General features: G+C 42.1%; 1 protein-coding gene across 2 annotated transcripts; it reads right to left on the bottom strand.

Annotated features, from left to right (window-relative positions):
- Window positions 1–3,505: 3,505 nt before the first annotated feature.
- LOC130836924 (zinc finger protein 555) lies at window positions 3,506–12,696 on the bottom strand. Of its 2 annotated transcripts, XM_057709582.1 has the most exons (5): window positions 12,566–12,690; window positions 7,743–7,855; window positions 6,446–6,572; window positions 5,878–6,043; window positions 3,506–5,236 (listed from the first exon to the last, which is right to left on the bottom strand). In XM_057709582.1, the coding sequence occupies exons 3-5, from the start codon at window positions 6,477–6,479 to the stop codon at window positions 3,670–3,672; spliced, it is 1,767 nt and encodes a 588-aa protein (XP_057565565.1). In that variant the 5' UTR covers window positions 6,480–6,572; window positions 7,743–7,855; window positions 12,566–12,690; the 3' UTR covers window positions 3,506–3,669. The 2 variants fall into 2 exon arrangements, with proteins under 2 accessions (XP_057565565.1, XP_057565564.1); XM_057709581.1 differs by lacking the exon at window positions 7,743–7,855 and having other exon boundaries at window positions 12,566–12,696.
- Between the last annotated feature and the right edge of the window lie 5,706 nt (window positions 12,697–18,402).

The following is an 18,402-nucleotide window of genomic DNA, read 5'->3' as shown; positions in this document are numbered from 1 at the left end:
TCCCAGCCCCGTGGGCTGCCACAGCGTTCCATGAGCAGGAGTGTAGAACCCTTAGGACGTCTCCCAGCCAGACTCAAAGGACCCAGCCTGATACAATCTTAGAGATGGATGGCCTCCAGACAGGCCCAGGAAAAGACATGAGGCTGATGCCCAGGGATTAAGATGCCCCCCGGCAGGGTCTCTTGGGGAGAACTGTAGGGGCACTTTTATATTTCAGACCAGAGCATTCCCAGAGATCTGACTTGGAGGCATAAACTTGGAGGATGCTAGGAGCCCTTTCATTTCTCTCCTGTTGTGCGAGGTGAGAACAGATGTGGTCCTTGCAGGTGTTTCCTAACTTTAGACCGAGTTTCAAGAAAGGTCGGTTTGGCCCCAAGTCCTTCTCCCGCACCCTCCCCCCACCCCTTCAAGTCCTTCAGCACTTCTTAAGGATCCCAAAATCGGGAGGTGATGGTGTCAAGGTTCAGAGTTTTTAAAATTACCTTAGAAAACAAAGGCTTTATTTTTTTTTTATTATTTTTAATATACATGCATTAAAATTCGCTATTGTAAGTGTAATGCCATGAGTGCTCATAAATGCACGTATACACCAACACAATCAAGATAAACACTCACTCCACCACCCTGAAAAAAACATAGGTGTCCATTTGTTCTCAAAGGCCCCACTCGTGACAACTGACTTGCTTCAGTTTCTTATACCCTGTCTTTTCCACATCTCCTAAAAGGAAGGCCATATAGTGTTTTAGGGGTCTTTTTGTAAAACTTTATGCCATTTTTCTAAAATTCAGAATTATAGTTGCCTTCCAGTGTTCTAAATGTCCAACAGCTCTCAATAAAGATTGAGCAAAACTAAAACCTTCAAACCTGAAATTCCATTTTTATGAGCTACAAGAGTTTGGGTAACTCTGTGCTGGTTAGTATGGGGGGAAAATGAAGATTAGATATTGTCTGCTCTTTAATAAAAACAATGAGGTATTACACCATGACATTTTTTTCCCCTTTCCTGGCTAGTGCTGGAAGTCTACAAAATGGGAATGATACCTGTGAAAAATAAAATGTGCTTTTGGAGGTTCGGATCATTAAGACAAAAAGCTTTTGTTTTTTTCTTCCTATAAAATATTTTCAATTTTTCCATGAGGATGTCAAATATATCTCCTTTTCTACTACATTACTCAAATTGATACTGTTTGTTCTGGAGCTCACCTGCAAACCACAAAAAATGATTAAACATCCCCCTTCTCTTGGTAATATGATTGACTTCTTCTGTTCTACCAATTAGTTTTAGCTAAACTCAATTACTTATGCTTTCTACACTCACCAAACACAAGCTCAAATCTGAAAATGTATTCTTTCAAACAGCCTCTGACTGATACATCCCACTGTCTGTTCATCCAAATTGCTTTAACTCAAAACACCCAATTTTCTTTGATCAAAACAAGGTAGTCCTGGTGGGTTTTGGCTAGAGAGCATTAACAAAACCACCATTTAAGCATTTATTATTAACAAGGAATAAGCAACCTATTTAATGACAAATGTTGAAGTATGTAACAATAAAAAATGTTTATATGACCAAAAAAAACCTTGACTTGTATACACCAGCTAACATTGTCTCAATGTATAATGCTTAAATTGACAAAATTAGTTGATTTAAGGGAATTCCCTGGTGGTCCAGTGGTTAAGACTCAGCACTTTCACTGCCGGGGCCCAGGTTCAATCCTGGTTGGGGAACTAAGATCCCCGAAAGCCTCACAGCATGGAAAAAAACAAAGTTGATTTAAAATCTGTAACTGCAATGAAATATTTTAATATATTCTCAGTAAATGAAAGAGTATTTGTTGGTGTTACAGGTTGAACTGTGTTCCCCCCAAAGCCCTGTGTTGAACTTCCAGTAACTCAGAATATGACCTTATATGAAAATAGGGCTGTTGCAGATATAATTAGTTAAGATGAGGTCATACTGGAATAGGATGGGCCTAACCCGATGTGTATGGTGTCCTTATAAAAAGAATGCCATATGAAGGTGCAGACATGCAGAGGTAGAATGCCATGTGAAGATTAGTTATGTTGGTTGCAAGCCAAGGAACTGACAGAAGCTAGGAGAGTGCTGGAAGAGATCCCTCCCTAGCACTTTCAGAGGAAGCATGGTTCTGCCAACATCTTAACTTTGGACTTCTGCTTCCAGAACTCTGAGACAAAAATTTCTGTTGCCCTAAGCCACCCAGCTGTGGTACTTTGTTACAGAAGCCCTGGGATACTAATACAGTTAGTATACAAGGGATTTGAGAACACAGTAAACAAAATATTTCTAAGACATACCTACAGAAGATTTTTCTTAAAAATAGAAGTGTTTTTAATGACTCAGGATCAAACACAATAATTAAACCCAAAGCCACATCAAGGAACTGCATTCAACACTAACAGTAAACCTAACCCCAACCCCAAATTTATGAGGAAGACATTTGTTCTCACAAAGGACTGAGTCAGCACATTTAAAAATATAATAGATTAACAAAGTTCCATGTGTTGTTTTGTTTTGCTGCAACATTGTAGCCTTTGTGGTAGAATCAGGATTAAAACTTAATAACCCCTTAAAGGACAATTTAAAGAACTAAGATATTAAAACTACTTATGTATTAAAAATATATGAGTGGAAGATAGAAGAAGAGTAGAATCATAGCATCAGAGATCACGTAACATGGTCTGAATTAGTGGTCTGCAGGACATGTTAGGGTTTGTAGGAAAATCCAAATTGTAAGTGCCAGGCAACATGACTGAATCCTTGACATCAAGCTCTTGGAGGTATTTATGGATGCTTACAATTCTGAGAAAAACAGAAATCAAGTACTTGGCATTTCTTTTGATGATACTCTTGATGGGTAGGGCCAACAATCAGGAAAGTGGGCTGAAAGCTGGTCTCCAAGTGTCCCCTATGAATCTCTTTCCCATACCTTAATGTGGCTGCAAAAACTTAGTAATGGCTTCACTTCTGCCTTCCAAATCTCATGCCAATAGGCTACTGGTAAATTTGAACAAAGAATCATAATTCTGGGAACTGTAGATACCAACGTTACCCATGCGAACGTAACATGCTCCAGAACTCTGTATCTCATGGTCACATCAAAAGTGTCTCTTAAGTAAAAACCCATTGTTTAATTCACAGTCACAAGCAAGGACAAAGCAAAGGGCAAAAGCTGAAAGTAACAATTCACATGAGACTATGCACTTTTGAAGGACTCTGCATAATTACAAATGTCTGCCAACTATTTATAAGAAAAATGGAATAAGACTCCCCTGGCCTAAATAAATAAAGACTCTCTCAATACCATGGTGGAAAACATATAATGGCTGATTATGCAGTATCTGCCATACTAAGCCAGTAGGAAAATCCCAACAAATACCACAGTGTCATCATTCCAATAACCCCTTAAAGGACAATTTAAAGAACTAAGATATTAAAACTACTTATATATTAAAAATATACTTCAAATCACTCATGAGTCCAGCAAACTGTAAAAAGAAATGTTTTATTTCCTAAAGCATAAGAAAAAAAACACTACCTGTAAAATGTTTGTAGTATAACCAAAAGAGTACTTCAGTTAATTTCCATCTAAATATTTGCAAAAGAACTGGAAATACACTCCCTATGGGTCCACTTTAATGATGAGGTACTCATACAGGCAATACCAGATTTACAACTTTTATAAGATTTCTCTCCTGATGTGAATTTTCTGAAGCACTGTGCATGAATTCACTTGCAGGAGGATTTCCCGAGTTACATGTGTAGTGTTTCTCAGTAGTATGTATCCTCATGTGTCTTCTTAAGGACGAGGAACAGCTAAAGGCTTTCCCACACTGCTGACATTCATATGGTTTCTCTCCAGTGTGCATCCTCATATGTATTGGTAAAGATGAGGGCCATTTGAAGACTTTACCACACTCCTTACATTTGTAAGGTTTCTCTGCAGTGTGTGTTCTCACGTGCTGTTGCAAGAGTTCAGGCCAACTGAAAGCTTTCCCACATTGCTTGCATTCATAAAGTTTCTCTGCAGTGTGCCTTCTCATGTGTTTTTGTAAGGAGATGTGGCAATAGAAAGCTTTCCCACACAGCTTGCATTCATATGATTTGTCTCCAGGATGCATTCTCACGTGCTCTCGAAAGCAAGCAGACAAATTGAAGGCTTTTCCACATTGTTTACACTGGTAAGGTTTCTCTTTAGTGTGTGTTCTCATATGTTTTCGCAAGGATATGGGCCAGTTGAAAGTTTTTCCACACTGACTGCACTCGTAAGGTTTCTCCCCAGTGTGCACTCTCATGTGTCCTCGAAAGGATGAGGGGTGGCTGAATGTCTTCCCACACTGGGTACATTCATAGGGTTTTTCTCCACCATGAGTCCTTTCGTGCCTTCGAAATGACTGGGGATAAATGAAGGTTTTTCCACATTGCTTGCATTCATAGGGTTTCTCTCCAGTGTGAATCCTTTCATGCCTTCGAAAGGATTGGAGATAAATGAAGGTTTTCCCACACTGTTTACATTCATAGGGCTTCTCTCCTGTGTGTGTTATCATGTGCCTTCGAAAAGCCGAGGAATAACTGAAGGCTTCCCCACATTCCTTACATTTATGTGGCGTCTCCCCAGTGTGTGATATCATGTGTCTTCGAAAAGTTGAGGAATAACTGAAGGCTTCCCCACATTCCATACACTTATAGGGCTTCTCTCCAGTGTGTGTTATCGTGTGTCTTCGAAAAGTTGAGGAATAACTGAAAGCTTTCCCACATTCCTTACATTTATAGGGCTTCTCTCCAGTGTGAGTTCTCACATGACTAGTAAGACTTGAAAAATCAATGAAGGCTTTCCCACATTGCTGACATTCATAGGCTTTCTCAGCAGTATGAATCCTTATGTGCCGGTTGAGGGAAGAAGTACGAGGAAAGGTTTTTCCACATAATTTACACACATAGGGTCTCTCTCCATTGTGGGTCCTCACATGCGTCCTTAGGTGTGAACGACAAATGTAGGACTGTCCACATTCCTGACATTGATACGACTTGTGCGCGGTGTGAACAGCGATGTGATTCTTGAGGGATGAATGCTGCATGAAGACTTGTCCATTTGCACTGTATTCATACTGTTTCACTCCAGTAAGAGTTTTCTGGTACAGGTTAAGATTTGGAATCTGACTGAAGCCTTCCCCACACTGATCATTACTTTCACGGAGTCTCTCCACCACATGATTTCTGTTAAAAATGAGAAGCATGTTATCAATGATTTGATTAATAATGATTTATTAGTAAGTACGAGAATTACATTTTCACCAATTTCGGTGAATAGGTAGGTTTTCTCCCCTATTTGACTTCTTTCACTTATTTATTTATTTTTAATTAAAAAAATTCATTTATATCTATTTATCTGGCTGCCCTGGTCTTAGTTGCGGTGTGCAGGATGTTCATTGCCGTGTGCAGAATCTTTAGTTGTGGCATGCAAACTCTTAGTTGCACTATGTGGGATCTAGTTCTGCAACCAGGGATCCAACCCAGGCCCCCTGCATTGGGAGCATGGAGCCTTAGGCCCAGACCACCAGGGAAGTCCCTCGACTTCTTTTAAAGTAGAATGAACTCAATGCCATGGGAGGGGTTTCAACCACAACCATTACAGAAACAGTGTTTCTTAAACATGGGCTCTTCTGCTGATCATTTTCAACTGTTTCTAAAACTCAACATCAATGTCACATTTAAGAAAAAAAATATTCATGAAAATCTCTATGAATAAACCAATTTGATCTAGGCTTACATGTGTTTTTGTTTGTTTGCTTTTTTAAACTTCATAACATCTAAGATTCTCTCCTGGAATACTGCTTTCTCTCATGAGTGTGACTCACCTCAGATGTCTCCCCTGGTCTATGTGCTGATCTTCAAGGCTGAGTTCTTCCCAAATTTTTCCTAAGACTGAGGCCCAGGAATCATTTCCAGTGAACTTTGATATTTTATTCCCAAAAATACCCTGCTGAGAAACTGACCCATTGGCCTTAAATTGAGTCTCATCATCTGAAAGCAAAAAGGTAAAAAATCTTACAAGAAAGAAGGTACCTGTTAGCCAAAAGTGACACTGAGGAGTTTAGCTGTGTCAAGACTTCATCAATAACAAGTACAAGGGGTCAAAATGGTGAGCACTTTAATAAACATAGTAAAATTCTCAGAAGGTTCAAAACCAGACCTCACTGGGCCCCCTAAGGCCCCATGAAACCTATATCCACCAATGATCCTAAGGGAGGTTTCTTTACACAGAAAAACTCAGTTTAATACATAGATTCTCATTCTGTGATGGTTATGAGCATGTCTGTCTTATTAGCTAAGGTATTCCCTTTACACATTCCAAATCTTGGAACGGTGATGTGCCAGAAATGCTTGTCTCTAAATGACTAAGTGAAGGAATGATGTCATTCTTACCCACAGAGGCCAGGTTTCTGAAGTTTTCCAGCATGACATCTCTGTAGAGCTCCCTCTGAGCAGAATCCAGCAAAGCCCACTCCTCCAGAGTGAAGTCCACAGCCACATCCTCAAAGACCACTGAGCTCTGAAACACCCAAGGTATGTACAGGAACATGGGTGAGACTCACAGCACTGAGCAACTGGACTCAAAAGTCACAGGAAGTTCAAACAAGGTTCCATGGTCACCTAGCATCTACTCTGTGACTCAGTTATTGCACCTCTTACTTTATGTCCACACTCATGTAACACCACTAACACACCAAACTTATCTCTACACTTTTACTGTGACTACTTCAGGTCTTATTCTTCTCTAACCAAAGGGTTCAGACCACATTGGAGAAATGAAAGAAATGCTATACGGGTGAAATAATATTTACATTTTAAGACCCATCAACCCCTTGTGACACAAGAGACTTCTGCTGCTTCCTATCACACACCATCCATAAGCACAAAGAAGCTCAAGGTCAACCTGGATGAGGTTTTAAGGAAGAAAAACACAATGAAGGACAGGAACTTTTCCTTCTCTTCCCCCCACCAAATATGAGAGGCCCATGGGCCTGTGGGAACCCAACTTGCTGCAAGGGCCAGCTAGCCATGCAGGCTGTAGGGCCACCCAAACTGGCTATATGAAACATTTCCTTTGAAGAAGTATTATTTTTAACTTTTTTTATGTAATAGTTATCACCAGTTCAGTTCCTATTCTTTTCCTCTATTTTCATGAAGACAGGAAGTAGGAACTCCATACGTTCCCTACACTCCTGAGGCAATGCTGCTGCCCACCAGTTCTCAGCGTGTGTGCATGCATGTGCGCACATGGTACTTGATGCCAAAACAGCTCTTTCTACCATAGCCATCAAAGACTACTCTTGCTGACCTTGAGGATAAGGTTAAGAGTCCTACTTTGCAAAGAACTTTAACATCAAAAACATCTAACAGCGAATTTGCCCTTAATTATAAAATACACAAAGGATTCAGCAGTGCCTTCCTATAAGGAAACACTCCCTTACCTCAAATTCCAGGAGACAGTGATTTCACACAAACCATCCTAGAGGCTGCACCTCCAATTTCTCGCACGTCCATGTCCCTCCCCGGTGGGCATGTGAGCATGTCAGGCCAATCCCTAAGCACAGGAACTACGGAGCTGCATGCCTCCCTTAAGCCACAGTTTTTTAAGAAGTTCATCAACCCACTGACATCCGTGAGTGGGGGAAAGAAAACACTCTCACATAACAATTCTGATGCCAGGATTTAGTACCTATTCAATGAAGTAGCAGCATGATAGGAATATCTCTATTGTACAGGAAGTAACAGGAGCTTCTGGAGTCAGGTGAGTTGCTCTCCATACAGTTTCTGTAGTGTTTCCTCTACCTAGTGTGCAAGAAAGGAGTTGATGTTGCAAACCTTAACTTTATCCTTAGCAACGACTGCTGGCAAGGTTGGCCTTAGCTGGTGTCTGGGAATTTTAATTTTGGAAGGTTTCACATCATCACTCCCCATCTCTAAACTGACTGTGCAGACGACACTGTTAAAGCTGAGCACCTGCTTTTCGTCTGGGAGGCTGGGCTTTGGGTCCATGATTAGCTGTCAGTAAAAGCCCCTGGGCACTGAGTCCCTAATGAGTCTCTGGTAGACAGTATTTCACAGGCTGTCACAACTGGGGCTATCAGGTGTGTTATGTGCGACTCCACTGGGAAAGGACTCTTAAAAGCCTGCACGTGGTTTCCTTCAGATTTCTCCTCATGTGCCTTTCCCTTTGCTGATTTGGCTGCGTCCTTTTGTTGTAACAAATCATATTTGTGACTACAACTATATGCTAAGTCATGAGAGTTCTACCTGCAGGACTAGGGTTGGTCTTGGAGACACCAGACACATTAGAAGTAAGATTTGCTAGAGCAAGCCTGATTCACTAAAATATGGCAAAAGCATTGTCTGGGAGGTGGGAGGGTGAAGGAAAAGGGGATGGCAAACCTTTGGGGCCATGGTGGCCATGGAGTCATCTGGGGTATGAAAGGGCAGTTGAGCTGTCTGTTGTGAGGCTAAAAGTTGATCAAATGTTCTACATTCAGGGCTGAGTTTCACTTCACAGAGGATTATTTTTTTAAATATTTCTGTCAACTGTACGTGTTGCATGCATTTTCCTGCACTGATGTTACGTTATACAACAGAAAACTCTAACACTGACTCATGTGATTTACCTGTAATCATCTTAGAGCTACCAAAAGCCATTTTATAATATTCAACTATCATACATAGAAACCACTCCTACCAGTGGGGAATAGATGGTAATGTGCATCATTGGATAAAGGAAAAAGGGTAAAAGAATATTAAAAAAAACCAAAGAACATATAAGTGGTATGAAGTTCACTGTTTTCTCCAAGACAATTAGGTACAAATGAAGTGTGGACAGTTGACCTCTCAGTCAACATGACACTATAGATTCAATCCATAAAATGAACAAATGTGCAGTACTAGAAAACACCTGTCTTAATGCCTAACTCAAACAGTTGTATGTGTATGACATCAACAGAACAAAATGATAATCATAGAATAAGATTCTGAACAAGATCTCAGGATAAAAATTCAATATAAAAACAAATTTCATTACCTTTCTAATTAATAGCAACAGCAAGTTGGAAAGTTCACTTTAAAAAGATCACACATACATAAACAAATGGGACCTAATGAAACTTAAAAGCTTTTGCACAGCAAAGGAAACCATCAACAAAATGAAAAGACAACCCTCAAAATGGGGGAAAATATTTGCAAACAAAGCAACTGAAAAAGGGTTCATCTCCAAAATATACAAGCAGCTCATGCAGCTCAATATCAAAAAAAAAAAAACAACCCAATCAAAAAATGAGCAGAAGACCTCAATAGACATTTCTCCAAAGACAAACAGATAGCTAACAAACACATGAAAAGATGCTCAACATCACTAATTATTAGACAAATGCAGATCAAAACTACAATGAGGTACCACCTCACACCAGTCAGAATGCCCATCATCAAAAAATCTACAAACAGTAAATGCTGGAGAGGGTGTGGAGGAAAGGGAGCCCTCCTACACTGTTGGTGGGAATGTAAGTGGGTATAGCCACTACAGAGAACAGTATGGAGGTTCCTTAGAAAACTAAAAATAGAACTACCATATGATCCAGCAATCCCACTACTGGGCATATACCCTGAGAAAACCATAACTCAAAAAGACACATGCACCCCAATGTTCACTGCAGCACTATTTACAATAGCCAGAACATGGAAGCAACCTAAATGCCCATCAACAGAGGAATGGATAAAGAAGATGTGGTACATGCATACAATGGAATATTAGCCATAAAAAGGAATGAAATTGGGTCATTTGTAGAGACACAGATGGACCCAGAGGCTGCCATACAAAGTAAAGTAAGTCAGAAAGAGAAAAACAAATATCCTATATTAACGCATATATGTGGAATCTAGAAAAATTGTATAGATGATCTTATTTGCAAAGCAGAAATAGAGACACAGATGTAGAGAACAAATGTATGGATACCAAGGGGGAAAGGGGTGGGATGGGAGGAACTGGGAGATTGGGATTGACACATATACACTATTGATACTACATATAAAACAGAAAACTAATGAGAACCTACTGAATAGCACAGGGAACTACTCAATGCTCTGTGATGACCCAAATGGGAAGGAAATCCAAAAAAGAGGGGATATATTATATGTATAGCTGATTCACTTTGCTGTACAGTAGAAATTAACACAACAGTGTAAAGCAGCTATACTCCAATAAATATTGACTCAAAAAAAAAAAAAAGGACAACACATACCACAGTACAAAACCAAACTGAAATAGTACAAAACAAGTTGAATGAAGGCTATAAAAAGAATCTAACAAAAATTTTAAAACATGAAGGATAATAACAAAGCAAAATGAAATAAATGAGGAGATGGCACACATTCTTAAAATCACTGTTACCCAGGAGATGCAGCTCTTCATGAAGCTACTCAAATTCTGCAACTGCTGCATATAAAAGAGGTCAGAGAGCTACGCACAAAACTTAATGCAGCCACAGTAGCTTTTCAGGAGATTCTTGCTGATCCAGACAGACCACAGACTGAGGAAAGTTGGAAGATGAACGTTTTAGGATTTCAGCTTCTCACCTACTTAGTACAATTAGGAAACATGTACGCTTTGGCATGTGTTTGGAATGCCATGTTTTCAAGGGAAGAATCCCAGAAAACTGAGTATGCTCTAGAGTTTTATCATCATTGCTTTTTCTTTATTAAAGTTGGGAAGGTGGGAAAAAAAAATCAGTGTTACCAAGTTATCAACCCTCCCAAGGCAGACCCAGAAACTTTATAAAATTCCATAAAATTCCCAAACCAGGTATGTTCTTTAGGATTTGACAAATACTAACTTTACAAACCTAATAACAAATGCCCCCACACAGCCAAAATATTCTGAAGAATCAGGCAAGAACCTGCGTTATCACACTGTAAGGGTTTTAAAGCAGCAGCACTCCTGACAGGACAGAATTGGCAGAGGAATGGGCAACTAGACCAACAGACAGGAACAGAGCCCGAAGTAGGCATGTGCCTACGGGGAGACCTGATTCACCACAGGGCAGCCACTGGGAGCCAAGCAGAAATGACAGACACTTCCACACATGGGACAGGACAAACTGGTATCTAAGTAAGATCCTTGTATTCCCACCACTTCCACAGACAGCAATCAATTTATTGCAGATTTACGCAAAGTGCATCACAGATAAGAAACAACAGTATTATCTACTCTCACAAATTAAATAACTGATTGATGCATCTTTACACCAGGGACTAACCTGGTGGTGCAGTGGTTAAGAATCCGCAGGGGACACGGGTTTGATTCCTAGTCTGGAAAGATCCCACATGTCTCTGAGCAACTAAGCCGGTGCACAACTACCGAGCCTGTGCTTTAGAGCCCAAGCTCTGCAACAAGAGAAGCCACTGCTACCCTCAACTAGAGAAAGCCCAAGTGCAGCAATGAAGGCCAAATGCAGCCATAATTAATTAACTGATAATAAAACACACCAATTTCACTTACCATGTTATGTGGTATTGTATTCACTTCTCTGCAGCTGTGTATAGGAAAAGAGATTTTCTCTATTTCTCTGAAATGCTTTTCCCCAGAACTTTGGAGGCTAAACCCTGGAATTCCATTTGTTACCACTCAAGGGAACTGACCTGGAAACTTACTACAGCCTGGGGGAGATTTTAAAAGAATGTTTAACAAGTGGAAGCTAAGACATTTTCCTTTTTTTTTTTTTTCCTGAAACTCACCCCTTTGAAAATATTTTCTCTTTTGTTTCCTGCTGTATTAATTCTATGCATTTTACACTTGCTGAAAATCTGAGGTTCCAGTAAGTGAATACATCTCTTCAAGGTGACAAACCCAGGGAGGGGCAGTGCTGAAGTGGTACCCAGACACACACAACACAAGGATCAAGTGCAGCCACGCTACCACGTGGGGCACCCCTCCCCCACTGCTCCCTGGCGTGCTCTCTGAACAAAGGACACCGGCTGTGTCCCCGCTGTGTCAACAGTGCCCTTTGCTTGGGAGGGTGGGGGAACGGTGAGAGGTACTGCCTCACCTCGTGATGGGCTTTCCTTGACCTTTGGGTCAGTTTTTCTCCCTTCACTTGTGAGAACCCAGGGGGCAGAAATCATTCTTCTCTTCCCCTCATGCGTCCGGTCAGCTGACAAGTACCGTCCCTCCAGGGAATGAGAACTGGGGTTGGGGTCCCTCAAGACCGAAGACCTTCCAGGAGACCCCCTCCCAGCCCAGGGCCCCCAAACAGGTCTCCCCAGGCTCCCTGCCCAACCCCGCAGACTGTCCGCTGGGAGGAACCGACCAGGGGCTGATGCTCCCGGACCTCCGGGCGGAGGGCAGCTGTGCGCATCTGGGGCACCCAGGTAGACCTGAGACCCCCGACCCGTACGCGGGGACCCGACAGGACGCCGGGACCCCACCCCGCGACCTCCTCCAGCCGATTCTGGTCGGTTCCAAACAGCCCCTCCCGGTCTCGGGCCTCGGCCCCGCGCACTCACCATCTCCGCCCGGCTACAGGCTCTCCTGGGCGCCCTCCCCGCGGCCCAGACAGGTGAGAGCGTTGGGAACCGCACACCTGGAGCAGCGGCGCAGGTGAGCTGCGCGAGCGCCACGACCGGCGGAGAAGGACCCGCACCCGGGCTGGGAGCGTGCCCGCCCCCAGCCCTGATTGGACGATGCTCCTGGCACTCTCTGCCATTGGGCTCCTGATTGGGAGATGCTTCGCGCCCCACCGTCCTGATTGAACAGTGCTTCGGCATTCTTGCTGCCGGGGTCCCTGACTGGACGGTTATCCGAATGGCCCCGTCGCGTCTGATTGGGCAGTCCTCCCAGGCCCGCCCTCTGATTCCTGAGTGACAGCCCTTCGGGGCGCATGTTCAATCAGCCCGGCCCGGACTTGGCTGCGGGTAGAGCTCGCTCCCGGCCGGGTGGGCCCGTCGTCTGCCTGCAGCTTGGCGGCCCCTCCTCAGTCCTCCTCCTGGACCAGGAGGAGCGCCTCCAGTTTCCACACGGAGCGCCTCTGTCCGGAGCCGGGACTGGACAGGACGGGATGCGGGTGAGGGGGGTTGTCAGGTGGCCTCCGGGGTTGGGAACCGGCCCGGGGGCGAAGTCACCGTGGAAACATGCCCTTTATTCGAGAACAAAGGCGCTTGGTGACGTCACACTCTGCAAGCCAGGGTCTCGCTTGATTTTGACGTGTGACCTTTGACACGCGGAGGCCCCGCCTTTCGTCCCAGCCCCACCACTGGGGCTTGAGCTCAGCACCCCAAGGGCCAGGGGCCTTTGCCCCGTGGGAAGTGGGACCCCGCGGCCCCAGCCCCCGTGCAGGACTGGTCTCAGCACAGCCACAGGTGTGCGATGGCACCGTTCTCAGCTGTGCGTTTTTGCAGTGCAAGGAAATGTATGTCTGATCAGGTTTTTAGTGTATCCCCAGAGAATTCTGAAAATGAAAAGGGTCTGATGTTGCATAACAGTGTGAATGTACTTCATCCCAATTTTTTTTTTCTTAATAATTAGAAACACTTTGAATTCCTAGCCCCTTGGCAACCCTTAAGTATTAGAGCCATCCAAGCAGGTTGGCCTTTGAGTCTCCTCAGTAAGAGTGGATGACGACACAACTCTTAAGGTAAATCAAAATTGATAGATGGTTATTGCTGCGACTTTTCCTGTCGTGAGCTTACTTTACACAGCAGTGGTGTAAATAGCATCAAATGGAATGAACAGGTGGTTAAATGCACCCGTAAATAATTATAATAAATATACATCAAGTAACTTTACAGCACACATTTTTTAGGGCCAAGGTTTGGATCTGTCTGGACCTCAACGTGCTCTCTGGGAGAAGCAGTCCTGTTAGCAGCTGTACATTTAAAAATGGTTAAGATGAGGGAATTCCCTGGTGGTCCAGTGGTTAGGACTCCAGGCTTCCAATGCTGGCAGCACAGGTTCCATACCTGGTTGGGGAACTAAGATCCCTAAAGCCATGGGACGTAGCCAAACTTAAAAATGGTTAAGATGGCAAATAAATAAATAAATGGTAACTTTCATGGTATGTGTACTTTGCCACATTTTCTAAAAAGTTTTTTTTTAAGGCTATGATATCCCTGAGGCAATTGAATTCCTACTTTAACTGATATAAAACAGAAAAAGCTTATATAAATTTGGGATGGACCTAAAAATTTTTAATACACTTACTAGATGGGGGCTAAACACCTGATGCATTAATATGCCTGCTTCTTTTGGAAAAATTTCTCTCGTTTGACATTAAGTGGATGCCCAAACTCTGATATCACTTGTCACTTTATTTACAGACAGAATTTTTTAAATGCCTTTTTTTGGGAATTCCCTGGTGGTAGAGTGGTTAGGACTCCACGTTCTCAGAACTAAAAATCCCACAAGCCAAGGGGTGTGGCCAAAAAAATAAAATAAAAATTCCCTTTTATGGTTTTCATAATGATTTTAGATGCTTTCATAAAAATAAGTGTTTAGAGAATTAACATATAAAAAAGCTTCAAGGCAAAAATAAGTTACTCATTGGATTTATAAAGTATTAAAACTAAAATATATACTTTTTAAAAAATATGGGTTAATAGTGCATTCTGAGGGACCTCCCTGGTGGTGCAGTGGTTAAGAATCTGCCTGCCAATGCAGAGGACATGGGTTCAATCCCTGGTTGGGGAAGATCCCACATGCTGCAGAGCAACTAAGCCCATGCACCACAACTACTGAAGCCCAGGCGCCTACGGTGGGTGCTCCACAACAAGAGAAGCCACCGCAGTGAGAAGCCCATGCACCACAACAGAGTAGCCCCTGCTCGCCACAACTAGAGAAAGCCTGGGTGTAGCAACAAAGACCCAACACAGCCAAAAAGTAAATAAAATTTTTAAAAATAAATAAATAAAACTATTCTGATACATTTCAATCATACAGAATCAGCAGGGAATAATGTTTTGAATAGTTGCGCATCTCCTGCTAAGCTCTATTAAATCCTATGCACTTACCATACTCTATCAGATTTCTTTCTTTTCTTTATTCTTCCTTTTGTCTGTGTGTGTGTGTGTGTGTGTGTGTGTGTGTGTGTGTGGTTTTGTTTTTTTTTTTTTGGCCACACCCTGAGCCTTGCAGGATCTTAGTTCCCTGATCAGGGATTAAACCCGGGCCCTCGGCAGTGAAAGCTCAGAGTCCTAACCACTGGACAGCCAGGGAATTCCCTCTATCAGATTTCTTGAAAGAAAGAAAACATGCAGATAGAGTTGAAATGTCCTGTGTATCACCTTAGGGATCCCATTACTCCCCATTTCTTCCCTGGGAAACCATCATCACAAATTTGGTGTTTATTATTGCCATGCCATACACACAGATCCACAAACTATATATAACATTATTTTCCCTATTTCCAAATTTCATTAAAATTCCATTATGCTGCACACACATACTCTGCAACTTGACTTTTGTACCCTTCAAAAACTGCTTAATGTTGATAAATTACAATATGTTGAGTTTAATTATAATGTTTAGTGCAATTTTTTAAAGTGCCAAAAGAAATTAAAGCAGGAAATACATCTTATAAATTACTAGAAAAGAAATAACTCTGCCAACACAAACAACAGAGTAAAAGACAGAAAACAAAAGAAACTTCAAAAATATGGAAAATGACCTAAAACATAGCAGAATTAAAGCCAAGAACATCTACTACAGCAGTAATTGGAATAAATGTATCCATTAAAAAAGAAAAGAATCTTAAAACAAATTACAACTTTATGCTAAAATTGAGGGACACGGTATTTTACAGTCACATCACTCTGAGATGTACTGTAGTGTCAGCAGAGCTGTATCGAAATTCAAAGCTGGTAAAAAATTAACAGATTACTTTTGTCTAAAAAGCAGAAGGGGTGCTATTAATTAAAGCAAAGAGAATACCTCAACATGATAAAGGGTATAATTCGCAGTGCAGACCTGTCATAAATTATTTACCCCAAATATAAGAAAAGAAAACAACATGACAGGGACTTTCCTGGCGGTTCAGCAGCTAAGACTCTGCTTCCACTGCAGGGGTGCAGGTTCCTTCCCTAGTCGGGGAACTAAGATCCTGCATGCTGCGTGGTGTGGCCAAAAAAATATATTTTTAATAATAAATAAATAAATAAGTAAAAACACGACACCCTCCCCCCCCAAAAAAAAGAAGAAGAAGCAAAAACAACAGAAAATAAATACTGAGGGAAATTAAGCACAATAGCAATAGGGCACAGTAAGTTAATTATCTTGAGCTTATGATCTTTGAACCAACAATCTGAGGATTAAGAATAAGCAGCATTTCTCAAAGATACCTGAAAAAGAAGGAGCATCAGTGAAACCACCTCGTGTGCTAGTTAAAAATGCATATTACTGGACTCCAACTCCCACTTATTAAATCTGAACCTCCTGACAAGAAATTTGAGAAACACTGATTAATAACACTGATGTAATAGATAGGCCAGATTCCAAATTGTAAAAACAGGAAATACAGCTTCTTCTCAAGATCTGTGAAATACTTCTAAAACTCAACCACATAGTAAACCACACAGCAAGCCTCAATAAATTTCAGAGATTCAAAACAGTAGACACAGTCTCAGACCACAGCATAATAAAAGCAGAAACTTAATAAGAGAATAATGGTGAAAAGCATCTATGAAAAACCTGCAGTTAACATCATACACTACGGTGAAAGATTGAATGCTTTAATCCAAGATCTGGAACAGAGTAAGGAGGTCCATTCTCAACACTCAACACTGCTGGAGGACCGAGCCAGTGCAATATGACAAGAAAAAGAATTTGTTTTTAAAGAGTGGGGAAAGGCTATTTAAATATCCAGAAGTTTAAAGAATACTTTTGAGTCAGAGAAATCAAAATGAAAATTGTAAACATTTTTTAAGTGATCATAAAACCACATGTGAAAACAAAGCTAAATGGAAGCTGTCCTCTGGCAAAATTCTGCATCTGGGATGCTCCAGTGCTTCACATCTCAAGTTAAGTATCAGATCCTCAGAAAGGCCATATCTGAGGTTGGTCCCTCTCATATTATCTATCACAGCAGCATCCTGCTCATGTTCTCCAGGGCATCTGCCAAAGTTTGTAATTATTAAAGTATTTGGTTACCTGTTTATCATCTGTCCCTGCCCCTCCATCACTCCCACACAGGACTGGCTACAGGTCTGGTTCAGGGCTCACTGCAAAATGAAAATAGGGGGAAAGGGGTGGCTTTGTCCAAAGTTTGAGAATATCAAGATGGATCCTGCAGAGTATTAAATCAATCACAGGACCTTTCTGAGGGCAGAGCCTTGGGGGACTGCACAAGCCCATGCCCGTGAAGCTACCCTGCTGCCTCACCACTGGATTATACATTTAGTGAAGGCAGACACCTCATCTGAATTATCCACAGCCACCTGGCATGACAAAAAGCTCAGGTTTTCTATAAATAATTGTTGGAGGGGAGGAGAGGTCAAGACTGAAAAATAGTGCACTCGAGACACCTATAAGGCAAGTATTCCTAAGAATATGATGAAGGCTAGAGATGCTTTCCCCAGAAAACACATGTATGCCCCAGCACATATTTTGCATCCAGTACAAGGTTGTTCACGGAGCCCTTAAGAAACATATCCATCAACCAAGTCGGGTCTACACAGATCCCCTACCCCAGATAGGGGATCTTTACTTTAGGGAAAGGCAATGATATTCACATGATCAGGTCCAATTTAGGTGGGAGAGCTCTGACAGTCAACCTCCCTCACTAGCTCCAGGGAAAGGGGAAGACTCACAAGACAGTTCAGTGACTTTTAAGGGACAATTTGGAAAACACAGCTCCCTTGCATCCCTCCTTGCAAATGTGACATTGGCCTGGTATAGCTTGCTCAAGTTCAAATCCAGATCCCACTACTTTCTAGTTGGGTGACTCTGGGTAAGTTACCTTATTTCTGTTTCTCCTTCTGTAATAGGGGATACAAAAACCTACTATCTCATGGGGTTGTTGAGAAGGTAAAATGAGGAAACACATACAGGGTCTAGAATGACACTGGGGGGCTTCCCTGGTGGTGCAGTGGTTAAGAATCTGCCTGCCAATGCAGGGGACATGGGTTAGATCCCTGGGCCAGGAAGATCCCACATGCCATGGAGCAACTAAGCCTGTGCACCACAACTGTTGATCCTGTGCTCTAGAGCCTGTAAACTACAACTACTGAGCCACACACTGCAATTACTGAAGGCTGCGAGCCTAGAGCCCGTGCTCTGCAACAAGAGAAGCCACAGCAATGAGAAGCCCTCGCACTGCAATGAAGAATAGCCCCTGCTCACCACAACCAGAGAA

Source organism: Hippopotamus amphibius, chromosome 15, assembly GCF_030028045.1.
Source record: "Hippopotamus amphibius kiboko isolate mHipAmp2 chromosome 15, mHipAmp2.hap2, whole genome shotgun sequence".
NCBI lineage: Eukaryota > Metazoa > Chordata > Mammalia > Artiodactyla > Hippopotamidae > Hippopotamus > Hippopotamus amphibius.
This window is presented reverse-complemented; position numbering and strand designations above follow the sequence as displayed.